The sequence below is a fragment of the Geotrypetes seraphini genome, chromosome 4 (assembly GCF_902459505.1).
Source record: "Geotrypetes seraphini chromosome 4, aGeoSer1.1, whole genome shotgun sequence".
Taxonomy (NCBI): domain Eukaryota; kingdom Metazoa; phylum Chordata; class Amphibia; order Gymnophiona; family Dermophiidae; genus Geotrypetes; species Geotrypetes seraphini.
The window spans coordinates 259,371,837-259,388,546 of record NC_047087.1 but is presented as its reverse complement, the minus strand read 5'-3'; the positions used below and the strand labels follow the sequence as shown (position 1 = coordinate 259,388,546).

Here is a 16,710-nt window from a genome sequence, read left to right as displayed (position 1 = left end):
CAAATCAGCATACACATAAGCACAGCAATTATATAAAAGACTCTTCTTATTCATGGAAGTGGCAGCATGCAACGGGTTTTAAGAGACATTGTTCTGGTATAGCTTTGGCTTTTTCTTCAAAGTATACACGTGTTTCATGTTGTACAATGGCGATACAAATATAGCCTGGAAAATTTCCACGTCTGGATTTACACCTGATTTGAGTCGTGCGGAAGCCTTGGCTGACTGCATTTGAAGAGCTTAGCTCCAAAACCTGTTAAGTCACTTTTTCCAAAAAAGGGTTCATACCAAACTTCGTAGGCAAATAAGAATAATGGTTAAATCCTGCTAAGTACACCACTGTAGAGCTTCAACATTTTTATGTGGTTCCAGAATCTATTAAGTATAGAATCTATTTCGTTTCAAAAGCAGGTCTTTTTAGTCTCTTCCTTTTCACCTCTCATCTATCTACCTGCTTTTCCCATCTCCTTTACTGTACGCCCATTGCCCACTCTGTCCCTCTCTTTCCCATTTCCTACCCTTCCAAACAGCAGCCATCGCATATGCATAGATATGTTATCGCCAAAGGTGTTATCTTCCTAGAATGTGTCTGATGAAGGCCATAGGGCCGAAACACATTTGTGTTGAGTCATGATTCTACAATTTAATAAATATCTTAACACCTAAGGTCATCTCCCCTTTTTTTGTACTGTACATTTTTTTTTTTTTTTTTTTTTTAATCACCATGGGTTATTTTGATTATTGTGCACATTTTGTTGAGCTAGATGATTGGTAGGTGACATTTGTGTTTCCTCTGTGGTAGTTTCATAACAAACTTCAAATTTTGTAAAGTCTGTGAAAGGTCTATATCAAAGACATTGTAGGAAAGAAAATCACAAAATCTTTGTTGGAAATGGCTAAAACGGAGCATTAATGAGGAAGCAACATGATATGTACTAAAAAAGTTTCATTTGGTTGATGACGATGCCATAGAACAGAGAGTATAGCATAGAAGAGAAGAGGGAGGGATTCAAAGTACAGTACAAACCACAAAGAAGCACAAAGGCCCGGATTCTATAAATGGTGCCGTGATCGGCAGCCACCCACAAAAGCGGCAACAATGGCGTGTCAAACACACAACGGCACCATTTATAGAATTGCGACCATGTCACAGATAGGTGCCAGACATGTAGGTAAGGGTTTTCAAGGCCTACATTTCCGGCGCCTATCTGTGACAGTAATTGTGATTACAGAGGCGCCTACCAATGCCTGAGGGCATTTCCAACGTTAACCAAGCCTATTTTACCCTTAAGCACTGGTAGGTGTGTCTGTAGTTGCGGTTCCATTGCCGTTTCTGGAGGCACCGTCTTTTTCTTAAATTATGTTTTAATTGCTTTTAAACAGCACGATCAATTATCATGTCAAAGGCAATTAAACCAATTAAGTTAGGCGGTGGTAGGGCAGCTACTGCCGTCTAACTTTCGGTGACTGTTGTAGAATCTGGTCCAAAGGGCCTTCAAGTTTCAGGTAATCCTACTTTAATGATGACCCTAACACGGACTGTGTTTTGGCATCTCTGCCTGCGTTGGGGGTCAGAAAGTCTTGTAGTTCAGAATAAAAGATCAAAATGCTGAAGTCACAATGAAAAATTTTGCCCAAACGGTAGAACAGAAGCGCGCCACGAAAGCCAAGCTACACGCATAGGTTCTGCTTTGCAACTAAAAAAAAAAAAAAAAAAAGCAGAACCTGCAAGTATAGCTTAGCTTTTAGTAGCACCAGAGCGCATTTCTTTTCCACCAGTTTGGGCAAAGTTTTTTCATTGTGACTTCAGGCCGGTAAGCACCCATGCTCAGTAAAAAAAACACCATTTAGATAACATTTTTAACTGAGTTTCAAGGTGCCTAACAAACATAGAAACATAGAGTATGACGGCAGAAAAGAGCCGGCGGCCCAAGTCTGCCAACTCAAGAACCCTCCCTCCTTTGAGAGTCTATCTTTTAAGTATAACTCTGTAGCAACCCCACTTGTTTGTCCCATCGTCTCTTGAAGTCGAGCACGCTACTGGCCTCGACCAACTGGTGTGGTAGACCATTCCATTGATCAATCACCCTCTTCTCGCCGTGGGACCCTTAAGAAAAAAGATTTCTTCCTCCATTTCAATGCGGCCCGTGATGTATTTGAATGTTTCTATCATGTCTCCCCTTTCTCTGCGCCCTTCAAGAGAATATAAGCGCAGTCTAGTCAGAGGTTCTTCATATGGGAGATCTTTAAGTCCTGAGATCATCCTAGTGGCCATTTTCTGGATCGACTCCATTCTCTTCACATCTTTTTGATAATGTGGCCTCCAGAACTGGATACAGTACTCCAGGTGTGGTCTCACCATGGATCTGTACAATGGCAGTATGACTTCAGGCTTTCGGCTGATAAAGCTCCTTCTGATACAATCCAGCATTTGTCTAGCCTTTGCTGAAGCTTTCTCCACCTGATTTGCAGCCTTCATGTCTTCTCAGATGAGTACTCCCAAGTCCCTTTCTGCAGTAGTTTTTGTTAAGTTTTCACCGTTCAAGGTGTATGATTTCCGCTTCCAAGATGCATTACTTTACATTTTTTGGCATTAAAGTTTAGTTGCCAAGTACTGGACCATTGTTCCAGTAAAAGTAGGTCCTGTTCCATATTGTTGGGCCTGGTTGCGCTGTCAGGTTCTGTCCCTTTTAGTATTTACGCGATTACTTACCTCAGAGTTACTTACCCTACTAATGTGAGAGTCGGTCCCCTCCCCCGGCTCACCTAGTTTAAAGCCTTCTGGAGCAGGTGAGCCAGGTGTCGTCCCAGGACGTTCTTTCCTCTTCTGGTTAGGTGTAGCCCATCTGGTCCCTGAAGTGCCTCTCCGTGGTCCAGGAAGCCGAAGTTCATCTCTTTGCACCATCCCCGTAGCTATTCGTTAGTCCTCTTGATCCATTATTCTCTAGCTCTTCCCTTGTCTCTTACTGGTAGCATGGAGGAGAAGACCACTTGTGCTTCCAGTTGCTTCAGCTTCTCACCTAGGGCTTTAAAGTCTTCCTGTATCTTCTCCGGTGAGTTCTTGGCGGTGTCGTTTGTCCCAACGTGGATGAGGAGCATCGGGTAGTAGTCTTGGGGCTTGATTATTTTTCCTACGCAGGTAGTCACATTCTGGATCCTGGCTCCTGGTAGACAGCAGACCTCTCTTGCTTATAGATCAGGTTTGCATACCAGTCCCTCGGTTCCTCACAGCATAGAGTCCCCAATGATAATTACTCTGCGCTTCTTGGGGAGGTGCTGATTCATAGCTTCTTGAGTTGGGGTCATCTGCTGGGTTTCCTGGATGTCTTCCTGAATATCCTCCTGAATTCTGCTGGCGGATCTTTCTTGTAGAAGCTGAAATTTGTTGCTCAGGGAGATCTGTGGAGTCGATTTGAGGTTGCTGTGCTTGCTTGAAGATACCCAAGAGGAGGACTGCTTTCTGTGTTTGCTTGCAGAGGTGACTAGTTGCCAGGTGTCATCGTCTCGAGTCTCTTCTTGTAGCCCAGTCGTTAGTTCCAATGCTGCATGTTAGGTTGGTTCGGGTGTCTTTAGGATGGACCTGTCTTCATGCACTTGCTTGGAGACCTGAGACAGTTCTAGGAGGACTTCATCGATGAAAGCCTCACCTTCTCAGATACTTCTTAGCCGCCGCACTTCTTCCCTCAGACTTGTCAGTTCCTGCAGGATGTCTCCGTTGATCTGTTGCTGGGTGTCCTCTTCTGTCTGCACAGAGACTGAAGTCTTCAGGTGGGGCTCAGTTTCGGTCTGTACAGAGATCTCTACCGCTGTCCATCGAGGGGTGGGGGGGGGTACTCTTCAGTCTGCACGGAGACTGTGGCCTTCTTCTGGATCTCATCTGCAGCTGAGGTGTTGATCTTGATTGTAGTCTTGGTGCTTCTTGTCTTCCCTGCCATTCCTGATCTTGTCTTTTTCACTTGGGTTTGTACTCTGGTTGTTGGTGTGTTGGTAGGCTTGTCTACCTCTCGGCTGTGTCCGTTGGGCCTATCTGGTGATGCTGGCTGTGTGTGTCTGCTGGGTGCTAGCTATGTGCTGGGAGTTATCTATCGCTAGCTGTGTGCTAGTTGGTCTTCCCTCTAGCTTGTTTAGTACAGTTGTGTTAACTTGTTCTTACCCTGCTGCCTCTTAGATGTCCTTGTGATGGCGACTTGGCCTTTCGCAAAGGCGCTCTCGCTAAGGCGAGCGCCTTTGCCGCTCGCCTTCACCGCGCGCCGTTGGCTCGCCTCCTTTTAAGGAGGAGCCCGTGCGCTGACTGTGCCTCTGACGTGGTGGGGGTGGGTGGAGCTCCTTCTCGCCGCTACCCCAAGCTGCCTGCCTTCTCCCCTTCTGGCTCTCCCTTTCTCTCCCCTTCGGTGGTGCCTTGTGCACGCGTCAGAATCACGCTTCCGTAGGTGCTTTAGGCCAGCGTTTCTCAACTTCTTCATGCCAAGTGCTACCTAAGCCTAACAAATACCAACCAAGTACCCCCAAGCTCCACCCTAGACCCTCCCAAGCTCCACCACAAACCCTCCCAAGCTCCACCCATGACCCCACCCCTATAATAATAGTACTAATTGTAACGCAATTTCTTCCATTTTTCATATACACACAATATAGTCTTATTAATACATAATGGTAACCACAAAATTAAAAAAAATACAAAGCACACTGTACGCACAGAAAATGTCAATTATCATTTATATTTGGGGTTTTTTTTTTTAAAGAGGTCAAGGCAGATAATTTTAAAATATGCAATCAGTAACAACTATAGAAAAATAGACAAATAAAGAGCAAAATATAGACAGCAGATATAAATTCTCAAAACTGACACATTTTGAGCACTAAATTGAAGATAAAATCATTTTTCCTACTTTTGTTGTCTGGTGATTTCATGAGTCTCTAGTTGCACTTCTTTTTGACTCCGGGTAGGACAGGACGAGACGGGCCTGGCGTGTGCAGTGACTGCATGTGGCTGGCCCACAAGACTCCCCTCCCCCCAAGTCAATTTTGAGGGAGAGATGGTTCTGGACCAGCCAGGCAGCAAATAGCCCTGCATGCGCCTGGCCCATCTCTGCCTGGAGTTGCAGGGGTGGGGGGACGGAGCATGTTGCGTGGCAGGATTGGCTTTGGGGGTGGGGGACTTATTTCCAAAACCCTCTAAGTTCAATGCAACTAATTAGGGACTTAGCAGGTTTTGGAAATAAATCCTTCACTAGTATTGGCCCAGACTGATTGAGCTACGCCCAAATTCTATTTTTCATTTCAGTGGTTATTGCAGCGGCTTAAGAACCAATCAAACTGTGTTTGATTCATTCTGCAGCTCCTTATGATTCCGGGCAAGTCACTTAACCCTCTATTGCCCCAGGTACAAAATAAGCACCAGTAGGGCTACCGTATTTGTGAAGACAAAAAAAGAGAACACATGACCCTGCCTATGGCTCTGCCCCGAACCCACCCTTCACTCATTTCCTTGGTCCCCCTTTAGCCCTTTTATTGCTTCTCTCTCCCTCCCTACTTCCAACCCTCTCCCCCGGGGGTGCTTCTCTCTCCTTTCAACACCCCTGCTACAAATGAATTAGTGCCAGCACAGTAAGAGTTACCACACTTGTGTGATAACAGCATATGCTTATTTGCATATTAACTGTTAACTGCACTTTAGTAAACAGGCCCCTAAATTTCATTATTTATTTCAGCAGATCAATTTGTCCCATGACAAGAGTTGGAGCAGGTGCTACGGGTGCTTGCTTCTTTCTTTTACTCTCTCCTTCCAACCCCCTTTCTCCCTTGCGGGTAGTTATCTTTCTCTCTCTCTCCTTTCACCTCCCCCCTCCTGTCCTACAGGTCTGTCTTTCTTTCTTTCCAACCCCCCTCCTCCCTCGTGGTTGCTTCTCTTTCTCTCTCTCCTCTTAATCCCCTCCTCTTCTGTAGGTGCTTCTCTCTCTCTCTCCCCTTCCAACCTCCCTTCTCCCCTGTGGGTGCTTCTCTCTTTTTCTTTCAACCCCCTCCTGTCCTGCGGGTGCTTCTTTCTTTCTTTCTTTCTCTTTCTCTTTCTTTCTCTCTCTTTCAACGCCTCTCCTCCCTCTCAGGTGCTTCTCTCTCTCTCTCTTTCTCTCCTTCCAACAACACCCCCCACAGGTGCTTTCTCTCAACCCCCCACCCCAAGTGCAATCTCTCTTTCTTTCTCTCCAGTCCTCTGGAGGCAAGTATGCCTTTCCCCTGTCACCAACTTACCTCCTTGGGCAATGTAATTTCAATCTTGGGCAGCCGGCAGCTTAAGTGACATGAGCCTGCTGTCTTCAACTTGTCCTAGAAGCCTTCTCTCTGCATCGACTTCCTGTTCCAGCATAGGCGGAACGCTGCAGAGAGAAGACTTCTGGTGCAGACCAAAAAAGGCAGCAGGCTGCTCGAAGATTGAAATTATAGTGCCCAAGGAGGTAAGTAAGAGAGGGAAGAGCCATACTCGACTCTGGGGTGAGGGCTAGAGGCTAGACTGGAGGGAAAGAGTCCAAAACCAGGACAAAGTCCCTCCAGTTTAGAAAACCATTCAGACACCCGGATAGTCCTCTAAAAAGAGGACATGTCTGGGTAAATCCAGACTTATGGTAACCCTACACCTGTATATGATATATAAGCCACTTTGATTGTAATCACATAAAGTCGGTATATCAAATCTCCTCCCCTTTCCCATTTATTTGGAAATTTTAGCTGCAGAGATCAGGAATCCTGAAACCCAGTCAGCTTCCCACAATTTCCACACTGACCATGGATGATATATACAGAAGTTGGTTCCATATATACTTGATGCTTATTCTTTGTTGAAATCCTGAGCATCCAGCTGGGTTGTGACCCTTGAGGGTTGGATTTGGAGACCCCTGCTCCAGCTCTTGTAATGAGACAAATTGATCTGCTGAAATAAATATGAAATTTAAGGGCCTGTTTACTAAAGTGCACAACAGGGTTTTTTTTTTTTAAAAAAACTTTATTTAGTTTTTAATGCCAACAAAAAGTGCATTACAATTTACATACAAATAATAATAATCAAATAAGCATTTATAAACAATCAGAATCTATACAAAAAATAAAATTCCCTCCCCCATCCGACATTACCATCAGGAACAATACCAAAACAAAAGATATACCCCCCTCCCGCTCCTCCCCCTCCTCCCCCCTGGATGTGTGGTTGCACAACAATGGAAAATAAAGATAAAGAGCAACTATAACAAATCTACAAAAGACGCCAATGGACTCCAAACCAATTTGAATATCTTATGTAACAGTTAATATGCAAATGAGCATGTGCTGCTATCACACAAGTGTGGTAACTCTTACTGTGTTGGTACTAATTCATTTGTTAGCTGCATGTCCTATATTTGAGGGGGGGGGCAAACTAGGCAGATAATAGGAGAATGGGCATCAACTACACTTTGTTGTTAGTGTTTGGTAATTGCTGAGCATCATTTGTGTTCTCTTCACAGGAGGGGACACTAAGGGCTCCTTTTATCAAGCTGCGCTAGCGGTTTAACGCGCGTAATAGCGCGCGCTGAACCGGCAGCCGCGCTAGCCGCTACCGCCTCCTCTTGAGCAGGTGGTAGTTTTAGGCCAGCGCGGGGGTTAACGTGTGATGAAAAGTCACGCGCGTTAACCCCGCCAGCGCAGCTTGATAAAAAGGAGCCCTAAATGCATCGGCACTAATTGCTAAAAATGTGGTTTTTTTAAAAAAAAAAACAAAACCCTGCAGAGGCCAAGTTGGGACCTCCTTCCTAGGGTTAATCGATGTCTGGATTTATCCGGACATGTCCTCTTTTTAGAGGACTGTCCAAGCGTCCAGACGGGTTTTCAAAACCCAGCAGTTTGTCCGGGTTTTGAAAACCATTGAGCTCGGGGCTGCGTCTGGAGGGCGTCTGTGTATACACAGACGCCCTCCAGATGCAGCCCTGAAGAGACGAAGTTTGTGTGGGGCCAGGGTTGGGGAGTGGAATGGGACGGGGTTGTCGGTAGGACTGGGGGAAGAATGAGGTGGGGGCCACGCGTCCTCTTTTTTTTTTTTTTTTTTTAGTAAAAATCTGGTAATCCTACTCCTCCCTCCCCAGCATTTACCATATAATTACTGCAAGTTAATTTTATTGTTAAAGTGCTGTTATGTGCAAAGCGTTACCACACCTTAGTAACTAGATTCCTCAGTTCTAAAATAGCACACCTCCCTTGAGACCATTCATAATGTTCAAAGTCATTTAATATCTTGGGTTTGTTTTTCATGTTTTCTTCTTGGTCTATAACAAAGCATGACTGACAGGCTTTCTCTCCGGCATCTTCATATAGAAATATTATACAGCCTTTCAAAGAGAAATGTTTCAGCATACTTGCAGTCAAGAGGAGGCCATATTGATCTGTGTGTTTCTTTTATGTAAAGAGTAATACAAAATATGTTGCTAGCAGAAGGATTTTTTAGGTTTAAAAGTATAAATGTATCCGGATTTGGCCAGGGATACCCAAAAACGTAGGAAAGAATTCTTGTTGTTAAAACCTGGGGTTATGGCCTTAGGAGCGACATTTTATTTACGTCATCCTTGTAAGTGTGCGGTGCATTATTCTTCTCAAAAGTATGTATTTTTTGAACCTGGTTAGTTAACAACTTTCCTATCACTGTCACGACTGGAGAAAGAAAAAGATAAGATCTAAAAAGCCCAATATTAGAGATTGTAATGAGGTGACTATTTCAACTTGATCTCAGCCAAGTCAGCCTTTGTATTCTTTATTAATTTTCCTTGATTCCGTTAAGTTAAATCTTGGATCCCATTAATTGGGGACTAGAGCTAAGTTTAAGCATTTATTCTTTCTTTATATAATTAATTTTCTAAGTATTATCTTATGCTTACAGCTTTCTGTACAAGTTTATACTTGATTGTCTTAATATGAAAATGATAAATAAATAAAAATATATATATATAAAAAAATAAAATATGTTACTGAAGGCCCCAACAGAGAACGAATTTGCTGAAGCTGGAAAATAATAAAGAAATTAAAAAAAAAAAAAGAGTTGCTAAATAGGTTGTTAAGCTATAAACTATGCATACAACCCATATGGTAAGCCTGACTCTGGGAGGCGTAGGCCCGCAGGACAGTTCGAAAGTGACATTCACGGAGCTCAGCACTATGTACCATGCCCGCAGTTCGAGTCAGGGTTTTTAACAAGAAATTGTCCCCCAAGTCCCTACCCAAGTCCCGCTGCCATGCCCCCAAAATAACAGGGAAAACCCTAGGCGGGCAAAGAGCCAGAATCCGGCCATGCAAAGCTGATATAGAGACCCTATTATCAGGATCCGCAGCCAAAAAAGTACAGAGCTGGGTCTCAAAATCCCCCTGCAAGGAAGACCCCTGAAGGGAAGCCACATAGTGACTTAGTTGACAATAAGCAAATGGAAGGCCAATCTCAGGGACCCCCCTCCCCACCAGCTCAGCATAAGGTAAGAGAGACCCATCATCCCGCAGAACATGCCGCATCTGTTCCACCCCCCGACGCCGGAGCAGAGACTTTGTTCACACTTGGACTCCATATTTGAACATTTTGCCTCCGGAGAGTCGTAGCCGGGTCTTGAATAGACTCCACCTCTGAAACTGTGCTTCTAGATGTCTCTGCTGTTCCCTGCTTGCGAGTTTTCTGTACATGTGGGGGGATGGGGAGGGGTGGGTGGGGGTAGGGTTTTCTTTGTTGGGGGGTGGGGGTATGGTGGGTCCGGGGAGGACATAAGAGTTCAGTCCTCCGCGGGTGTTTGATGAAATTGCATTCCATGGTTATTATTGCTGTTGTACTTACTGTTGCTTAATAAAATAGATTTAAACATAATAATCTATTTTCCAGGGGGGGAAAAACCCTGCCATTTTATAAATGAGTTTGACAGTGCTGTCTGCCCCGGGTGCCATGTTGGTGGGGGTGCCGGCACCCCTCCTCCTCTCTGCTCCCCTCATACTTCTAGTTCACTGCGGCAAGCAACAACTTCAGCGTGCTCCTCGTGACCTTGTTGTCTCTCCCACTGATGTCACTTCCGGGTGCCACGCATAGGAAGTGATGTCGGAAGGAAATCCGACGGAGGTCGCAGGGAGTATGTTGTTCTTGAGGCTTGTGGCGGCGAACAACCAGAAGTATGGGGAAGGGAAGGGGTGCACGCACGGCAGGGGGGGATCAGGGAAGGAGCGGGAGGACGGAGGCGAAGGCGGGTAGGGGCGGCTGTCGCCCTCGCTACGCCACTGGTTTCAGATTTGCTACACACAAAATAAATGGCTGTCACTTTTGCGTTTCGTTTTAGAGCGCCAGCTGTGCGGTGCCATGGCCGGTTCCAACACCTTACCTGCCAATCTCGCTGGAGTGAGCAAAGAGCTGGTGGCCTTGCAGCACCTGATCCAGTTCCCGGAGGAGATTGCCAGCATTCTCACAGAACAGGAGCAAGAACTCTATAGGAAGGTCTTGCCTTTTGACTACCTCTATTTCCTAACGAGGGATATGGGAAATGCCGATTCTCAGAGCCAGCTTCCAAGCATCAAGGCGTCTTTAGCTACTTCTCTTCTTACCTCTAAGAACGGTGAACGGAATACAGTTGAAGGCCTTGTGACCCGGTTCAATGAGGTAAGATGTATTGCTTTTAATAGGATTCATATCTTTCTTACCATTACCATTTCTATAAGACAGAAACCGAGAAATCCAGAAACAAATACACATTACAAGTGTACTAGAATCTCCTATTGATTAGGCTGAGGGTCTCTCCAGAGGAGGCAGGCTGGATAGACCATATGGTCTTTATGTCCCTTTATTTTTCTGTGTTTCTTAATGTTTCTCACCCTTCCCCTCTTCTCCTCCACACCTGTGGTCCACCTGTCCCCTCTCTGCCCCCTTCACCATATGATCCAGCAATTCCCTGCCCTGTCCTTTCCACTTCGTACTGCTACTTATCATTCCTATAGTGCTGCTAGATGTACGCAGCTCTGTACATTAAAACATTCAAGAGGCAGTCCCTTCTCAGTAGAGCTTACTATCTAATCAACAGACAAACAGGGCAAGTAGGGGGTTAGGGAGCTTTACAAGGACGTGGGTTAGGAGTTAACAAGCAACCTTGAAAAAGTGGGCTTTTAGCCTGGATTTGAATACTGCCAGGGATGGAGCTTGACATACTGACTCAGGCGGTCTGTTCCTTTGAGCCCAGCAATTCTCAGTCCTCACTTTCTCCCCCTCCCATCCCCCAAAACAAAGTGCAAATTCAATGTTCAACAGGGCAGCCTATTGGAAACAGCTGGCTAACAGGAGGCACAGCTACACAAATCTCAATGCCATGTTCCTTCCTGGGCAAACTGTGTACCAGAAGCAAAAGCCTGCTAAGTGCAGTTTGCTGCCATATGACCTAAGAAAGTGCAAGGCACCTAGCTTTGTATATAGCAAATGAGTATATAGAGCAAAAAGAAATTTAATGTAACATGTGCCTGATGTGGCCATGTTTCACCCGAAGACTATGTCACAGGCAAAACTAGAGAGGAAAAACAGCAAGCTTCTCTCTAGTGTAACAGCTTACCAAACAATCCAAAGTATTTAAACACAAGGAATACACTTCTCACTGGTTGAAGTATTGTAGGAGGATGACTGCTGCTGAATTTTTGTGCCTTTTCCTTAAGCCAGTGGTCTCAAACTCAAGCCCTTTGTGGGGCCACATTTTGGATTTGTAGGTACTTGGAGGGCCGCAGAAAAAATAGTTAATGTCTTATTAAAGAAATGACAATTTTGCATGAGGTAAAACTCTTTATAGCTTATAAAACTTTCCTTTAACAATTAAAAGGAAAGATATATAAACTATAAAGTTTTACCTTATGCAAAATTGTCATTTATTAATTATACATTAACTATTTTTTCTGCGGCCCTCCAAATACTCTGTTTTTTCTGCAGCCCTCACATTTAAAGTTTAATATCTTTTCTTTCTCAAAACTGACACATTTCAATCACTATATTGAAAATAAAATCATTTTCCCTACCTTTGTTGTCTAGTGACTTTATTTTTCTGTGCTTTCAACTATGTTTCCAGGGCCTTCTTGTCCTTTGACTGTTTTTCTCTCCGTCTTCATGTTCTGCCTTGCATCCATCTTTGGCATTAACTTAATGTTCAATTTTTCTGCTTTCAAAATCTACGTTTCCATGTCTTACCTTCCCTTCCTATCTCTCTCGTCTTCCGTCCTATTTCCATGGTCTGGCATCTCTTTCCTTCCTTTCCCTCCCTCCCTCCTTCCTTCCTTTCCCCTGGTCTGGCATATGTCTCCTTCCCTTTCCCCATGCCCTGGCATCTCTCCCTCCCTCTCCATGGTCTGATATCTCCTTTCCTTCCCTCCCTCCCATGAACTTGGCTTCTCTTGTTCCTCTCCTCCCCCTTCTCCTTCCTTCCCTCTCTTTCCCAATTGGGTGCAGCAGCAAGAGAAGCAGCATTTCCCTTCCCCCTTTCCTGTGCAGGAGAAGCATTTCTCTTCCCCTTTCCCTCCCTATCCCTTTCCCTGTACAGCAGCAGCATTTCCCTAGGGTCCCCCTTTCCTTTGCAGCAGAAGCATTTCTCTTTCCCCTCCCCTTCCGTTCCCTTCCTTGTTGAGCAGCAGCATGTCTGGCCGGCTCAGTTGATCTTTCCATTCAAAGCCGCGGGTGGCGGCTCCTCGTGAGATCCATGCCTGCATCTGAAGCCTCTCTGATGTTGTGACGTCAGAGAGGCTTCTGATGCAGGAGTGGATAGCACGAGGAGCCGCCAACCGGCGGCTTTGAACGGAATGATGGACTGAGCCAGCCAGACACGCTGCTGCTCCAAAAGGAAGGGAAGGGGGAAGAGAAATGCTGTCATGATCACGTCCAGACCGCGGGCCGCAAAATAGACCTGGAGAGCTGCATGCGGCGTGTTTGAGACTGCTGCCTTAAGCTGTTTACAGGTACTTCTAGCTGTGTGTTGAGCTGAAATAGATACTTTTTGCAACAACGATTGCCGAGAAGAGGGGGGGGGGGTCTACTCTTGCTCTGGCTAGATATGCCTTAAGAACATAAGAATTGCTGCTGCTGGGTCAGACCAGTGGTCCATTGTGCCCAGCAGTCCGCTCACACGGCGGCCCTCTGGTCAAAGACCTGTGCCCTAACTGAGACTAGCCCTACCAGCGTGCGCTCTTGTTCACCAGGAACTTGTCTAACTTTGTCTTGAATCCCTGGAGGGCGTTTTCCCCTGTAACAGACTCCGGAAGAGCGTTCCAGTTTTCTACCACTCTCTGGGTGAAGAAGAACTTCCTTATGTTTGTATGGAATCTATCCGGGAAGGGGTAAAACGCGGACCTCACGGACCTGACGGACCTCGTGGATCTAAACCCGTACGGCCTTAAAAATCTGAGGTCCGTGTTGGTTCGTGTCCCTGCCGCTTGTAGTTTCTGTCGCTGACAGACCTTGATTGAGATTTGAGCGCTGATGGATCCGTCTCAGCATAGAGAGGGAAAAATGTTAGGATCCGTCAGCGCTAAAAATCTCTTCGAGGTCTGTCAGAGCCAGAGACTAGTGCTGGAGTTTGGAGACTTCTTTTCCATATCGCACATCCAAAACCTATGTCCCCGCTCTCTTGGCTTCTGCTCTGCCGCTCCAGCACTAGTCTCTGGCTCTGACAGACCTCGAAGAGATTTTTAGCGCTGACGGATCCTAACACTTTTCCCTCCCTATGTTGAGACGGATCCGTCAGCGCTCAAATCTCAATCAAGGTCTGTCAGCGACAGAAACTACAAGCGGCACGGACACGGACCTCAGCTTTTTAAGGCCGTACGGGTTTAGATCCGTGAGGTCTGCGTTTTACCCCTTCCCAATCTATCCCCTTTTAACTTTAGAGAGTGCCCTCTCGTTCTCCCTACCTTGGAGAGGGTGAACAAACTGTTCTTATCTACTAAGTCTATTCCCTTCAGTACCTTGAATGTTTCAATCATGTCCCCTCTCAATCTCCTCTGTTCGAGGGAGAAGAGGCCGAGTTTCTCTAATCTTTCGCTGTACAGCTTCAAACAGTTATTCTGCTGTGAAGGACAGATCTTTGTCAGTCAGTTCACACACAATTATCCTTTTATTAATTTTCCACACAGAGCAATGGACTCCCTTATTTCAATCAGTGCAGCTCCATAATTAGAAAACTTCCTGTAATACTGTTTGATTAGATCCAAGCATTCATTCAGCTCTTCTTGCTGGCTTTTAAGGCAGACCGTATGCTACCTTGGCTCTTGGACAGTCTCACTTGTACTTTAAGTTTCCATAGATCTCTGAGTTCAAATGTCCAATGATCCCTGATCACAGCTGTCCAATAGGCACTGCTCTCTTATCAGATTTTTACTGTCCTGACTTTTCACTCTCAACACTGAGAATTGTCAAGCAGCTTAAACTCATTGGATCTGTAGCCTATAATATTACCAGGCTGAACTCTGACTCATTAAACAACTTTCTTTAATACAAACACAGTTCAATAGATCTTTAGGAATTTCTTCTCTCACAGAATTTACCCTCAACCTATGAAATAGGGCAAGCTGGGAATGTATTTTCACACACTTTGTGACATGATAATATGCTCCAGCTTCTCTCACTAAGCTGTATTTTGGCAAGAAAAATCCAAAAATCCAAAGGGAAAAAAATCAGAAAGGGGAACAGTACTCTCCTATAGCCATGTGTAGCTCTAAAATGGAGTCAGCTATGTCCTCACACAAGAGCAGCAACCAGGAAAGAGAGGTGCTGAGTCCAGGGAGGATACAGAAGTGCACTGTGGGAGCTTGTCTTAAAGAAACACTCTAACTGCTTACATATATCTATACACAAGTGAGCTGCATTCATGAAAGTGAAGGCAGAACAGGTTCTGTTTATAGAATCTGGTTTTCGTTGTCTAGAGCTGGGTTTTGCTGGAATCTGTCCACTGCGAATATCCGGTTACCACATATATGCTCCTTGTGGAGGTTCTTCTATAAAGTACGCACTACCATTTACATGTGTGGTTGCGTGTTTAGCATAATGGCATATACTTGTGTACGTGTGCACATACATGTGTATATTGTGAAAATTTCACCTATATGCTATTCCTTAAATATCTGAGTATGTTACATAAACATGAGCAGCAGAGTATGAGTGGCACTCACACATGTGTAACTTATAGAACACTATAAGTTACAACTGTATTCCTGGCCTTTAGGAAAAGGTACTTATACCAGTTCTATGTCTGGCGTAAGTGGTTATACCTAAATTGTATGTATGCATTTGCTATATTATTGTATGCTAGTGTTCTGTACAGGAAAGTAGGCAAATACCTAGGCACCTACGTCGATGTGCCTAACTTAAATGAAGCGCAACAAAGAAAACTGGGGAGACCCAATGATCCACAGTGAAAACAATCCACCGATGAAAACAAAAACTGTGGATACAGATGTTCTGGAGATAATTTATTAAACACTGACATATAAGACCATGAAAATTCAATTTAAAAAAGTACAATGATAAAAAATACTGTGATAAAAATCCAACCGGACCCTACACGGTCTGTGTTTCGGCGAACACGCCTTCCTCAGGGGTCCAATGGTTTGCAACCTCACATATAAAGAATTGGACTGAAAACAATCTATTGTCTTTAAACATGTGAGCAAAGAACACCGCAGACAAGCTTAACTTAAATGAGTAATAGGCTAAATCGGCGCCAACACTAATAATTGTTACTCAACACCTCTTAATTGGCAATAAGGAGCGCTAGTGCATCTTAGCGCATACTAAAAGCTAACGCGTCCATTATATCCTATGGACGTATTGGCATGTGTTAGCATTGAGCTTGCGCTAAGACTCAGTAGCGTGCCTTAGTAAAAGGACCCCTAAGTAGAGGTAATTGAAAGTTAGGTGCCTAACCTGGTAGGTGCGATTATACAAGAGTCAGGTTCCTAGTGCAAAGCGCATAGTTAAAAGTGGGCATGGTTAGCGGTTGGATCATGGGCATGTTTTTGAGTTAGGCGCCTGTTTTGAGTTAGGCGTCATTGGCACCTAACTTAGGTGCAGGCATTTAGACCCAGAAACCCTGGCATATAGATATATAGGGTGTGCCTAAATGTTAGGCTACTTAGCACCACCTAAGAACGCACTCCCGGAAGAGATTGTGGTGGAAACTACCATTCTAGGATTTAAGGGCAAGTTGGATGCACATCTTCTTGCAAGATACATTGAGGGATACGAGTGACTGAGCCTCCGCGAGTGTGGACCCACGGTCTGATCCGGTGCGGGCATTTCTTATGTTCTTAGGCAGCGCTAAGACTGGCTCTATAATAGGTACTTAACTTTTATAGAATCATACTTAGTGCCGCCCTAGTCAGTGTTGATTTTTTTAGGTGACTTATATAAAATTGGGACCCTACTACCCTTTACAGAATAAGGGGCAAATTCTATAAGAAGCGCCCAAAACTTAGGCACCGAACTAGGCATCGTTCAGCGCGATTCAAGTAAAATCGGGTGCTGTTTAGTGAATCACGCTGAGTGGCACCTATTTTGGAGGCGCCCAATAAATAGGCCAGCTCTAGGCACAACTAAAAGTTAAGCACGCTTAGGAGTAGCAATTCTGTAACAAGGCGCCCAACGCGAAGCCGCGCCCATGCCTAACATGCATAGTGCCTATTATTTTTGAAGGCCGCCTACATTTTTAGAGG

At 44.9% G+C, this 16,710-nt stretch overlaps 1 protein-coding gene across 3 annotated transcripts in view; it reads left to right on the top strand.

Annotated features, from left to right (window-relative positions):
- The window catches only part of PLCE1 (phospholipase C epsilon 1), a 496,428-nt gene that overhangs the window by 271,371 nt on the left and 208,347 nt on the right, over positions 1-16,710 (top strand). For all 3 annotated transcript variants that reach the window (XM_033942327.1, XM_033942328.1, XM_033942326.1), the window contains exon 4: positions 10,323-10,639. In XM_033942327.1, coding sequence (XP_033798218.1) covers positions 10,323-10,639 — 317 coding nt within the window. The remainder of the gene's footprint in view (positions 1-10,322; positions 10,640-16,710) is intronic.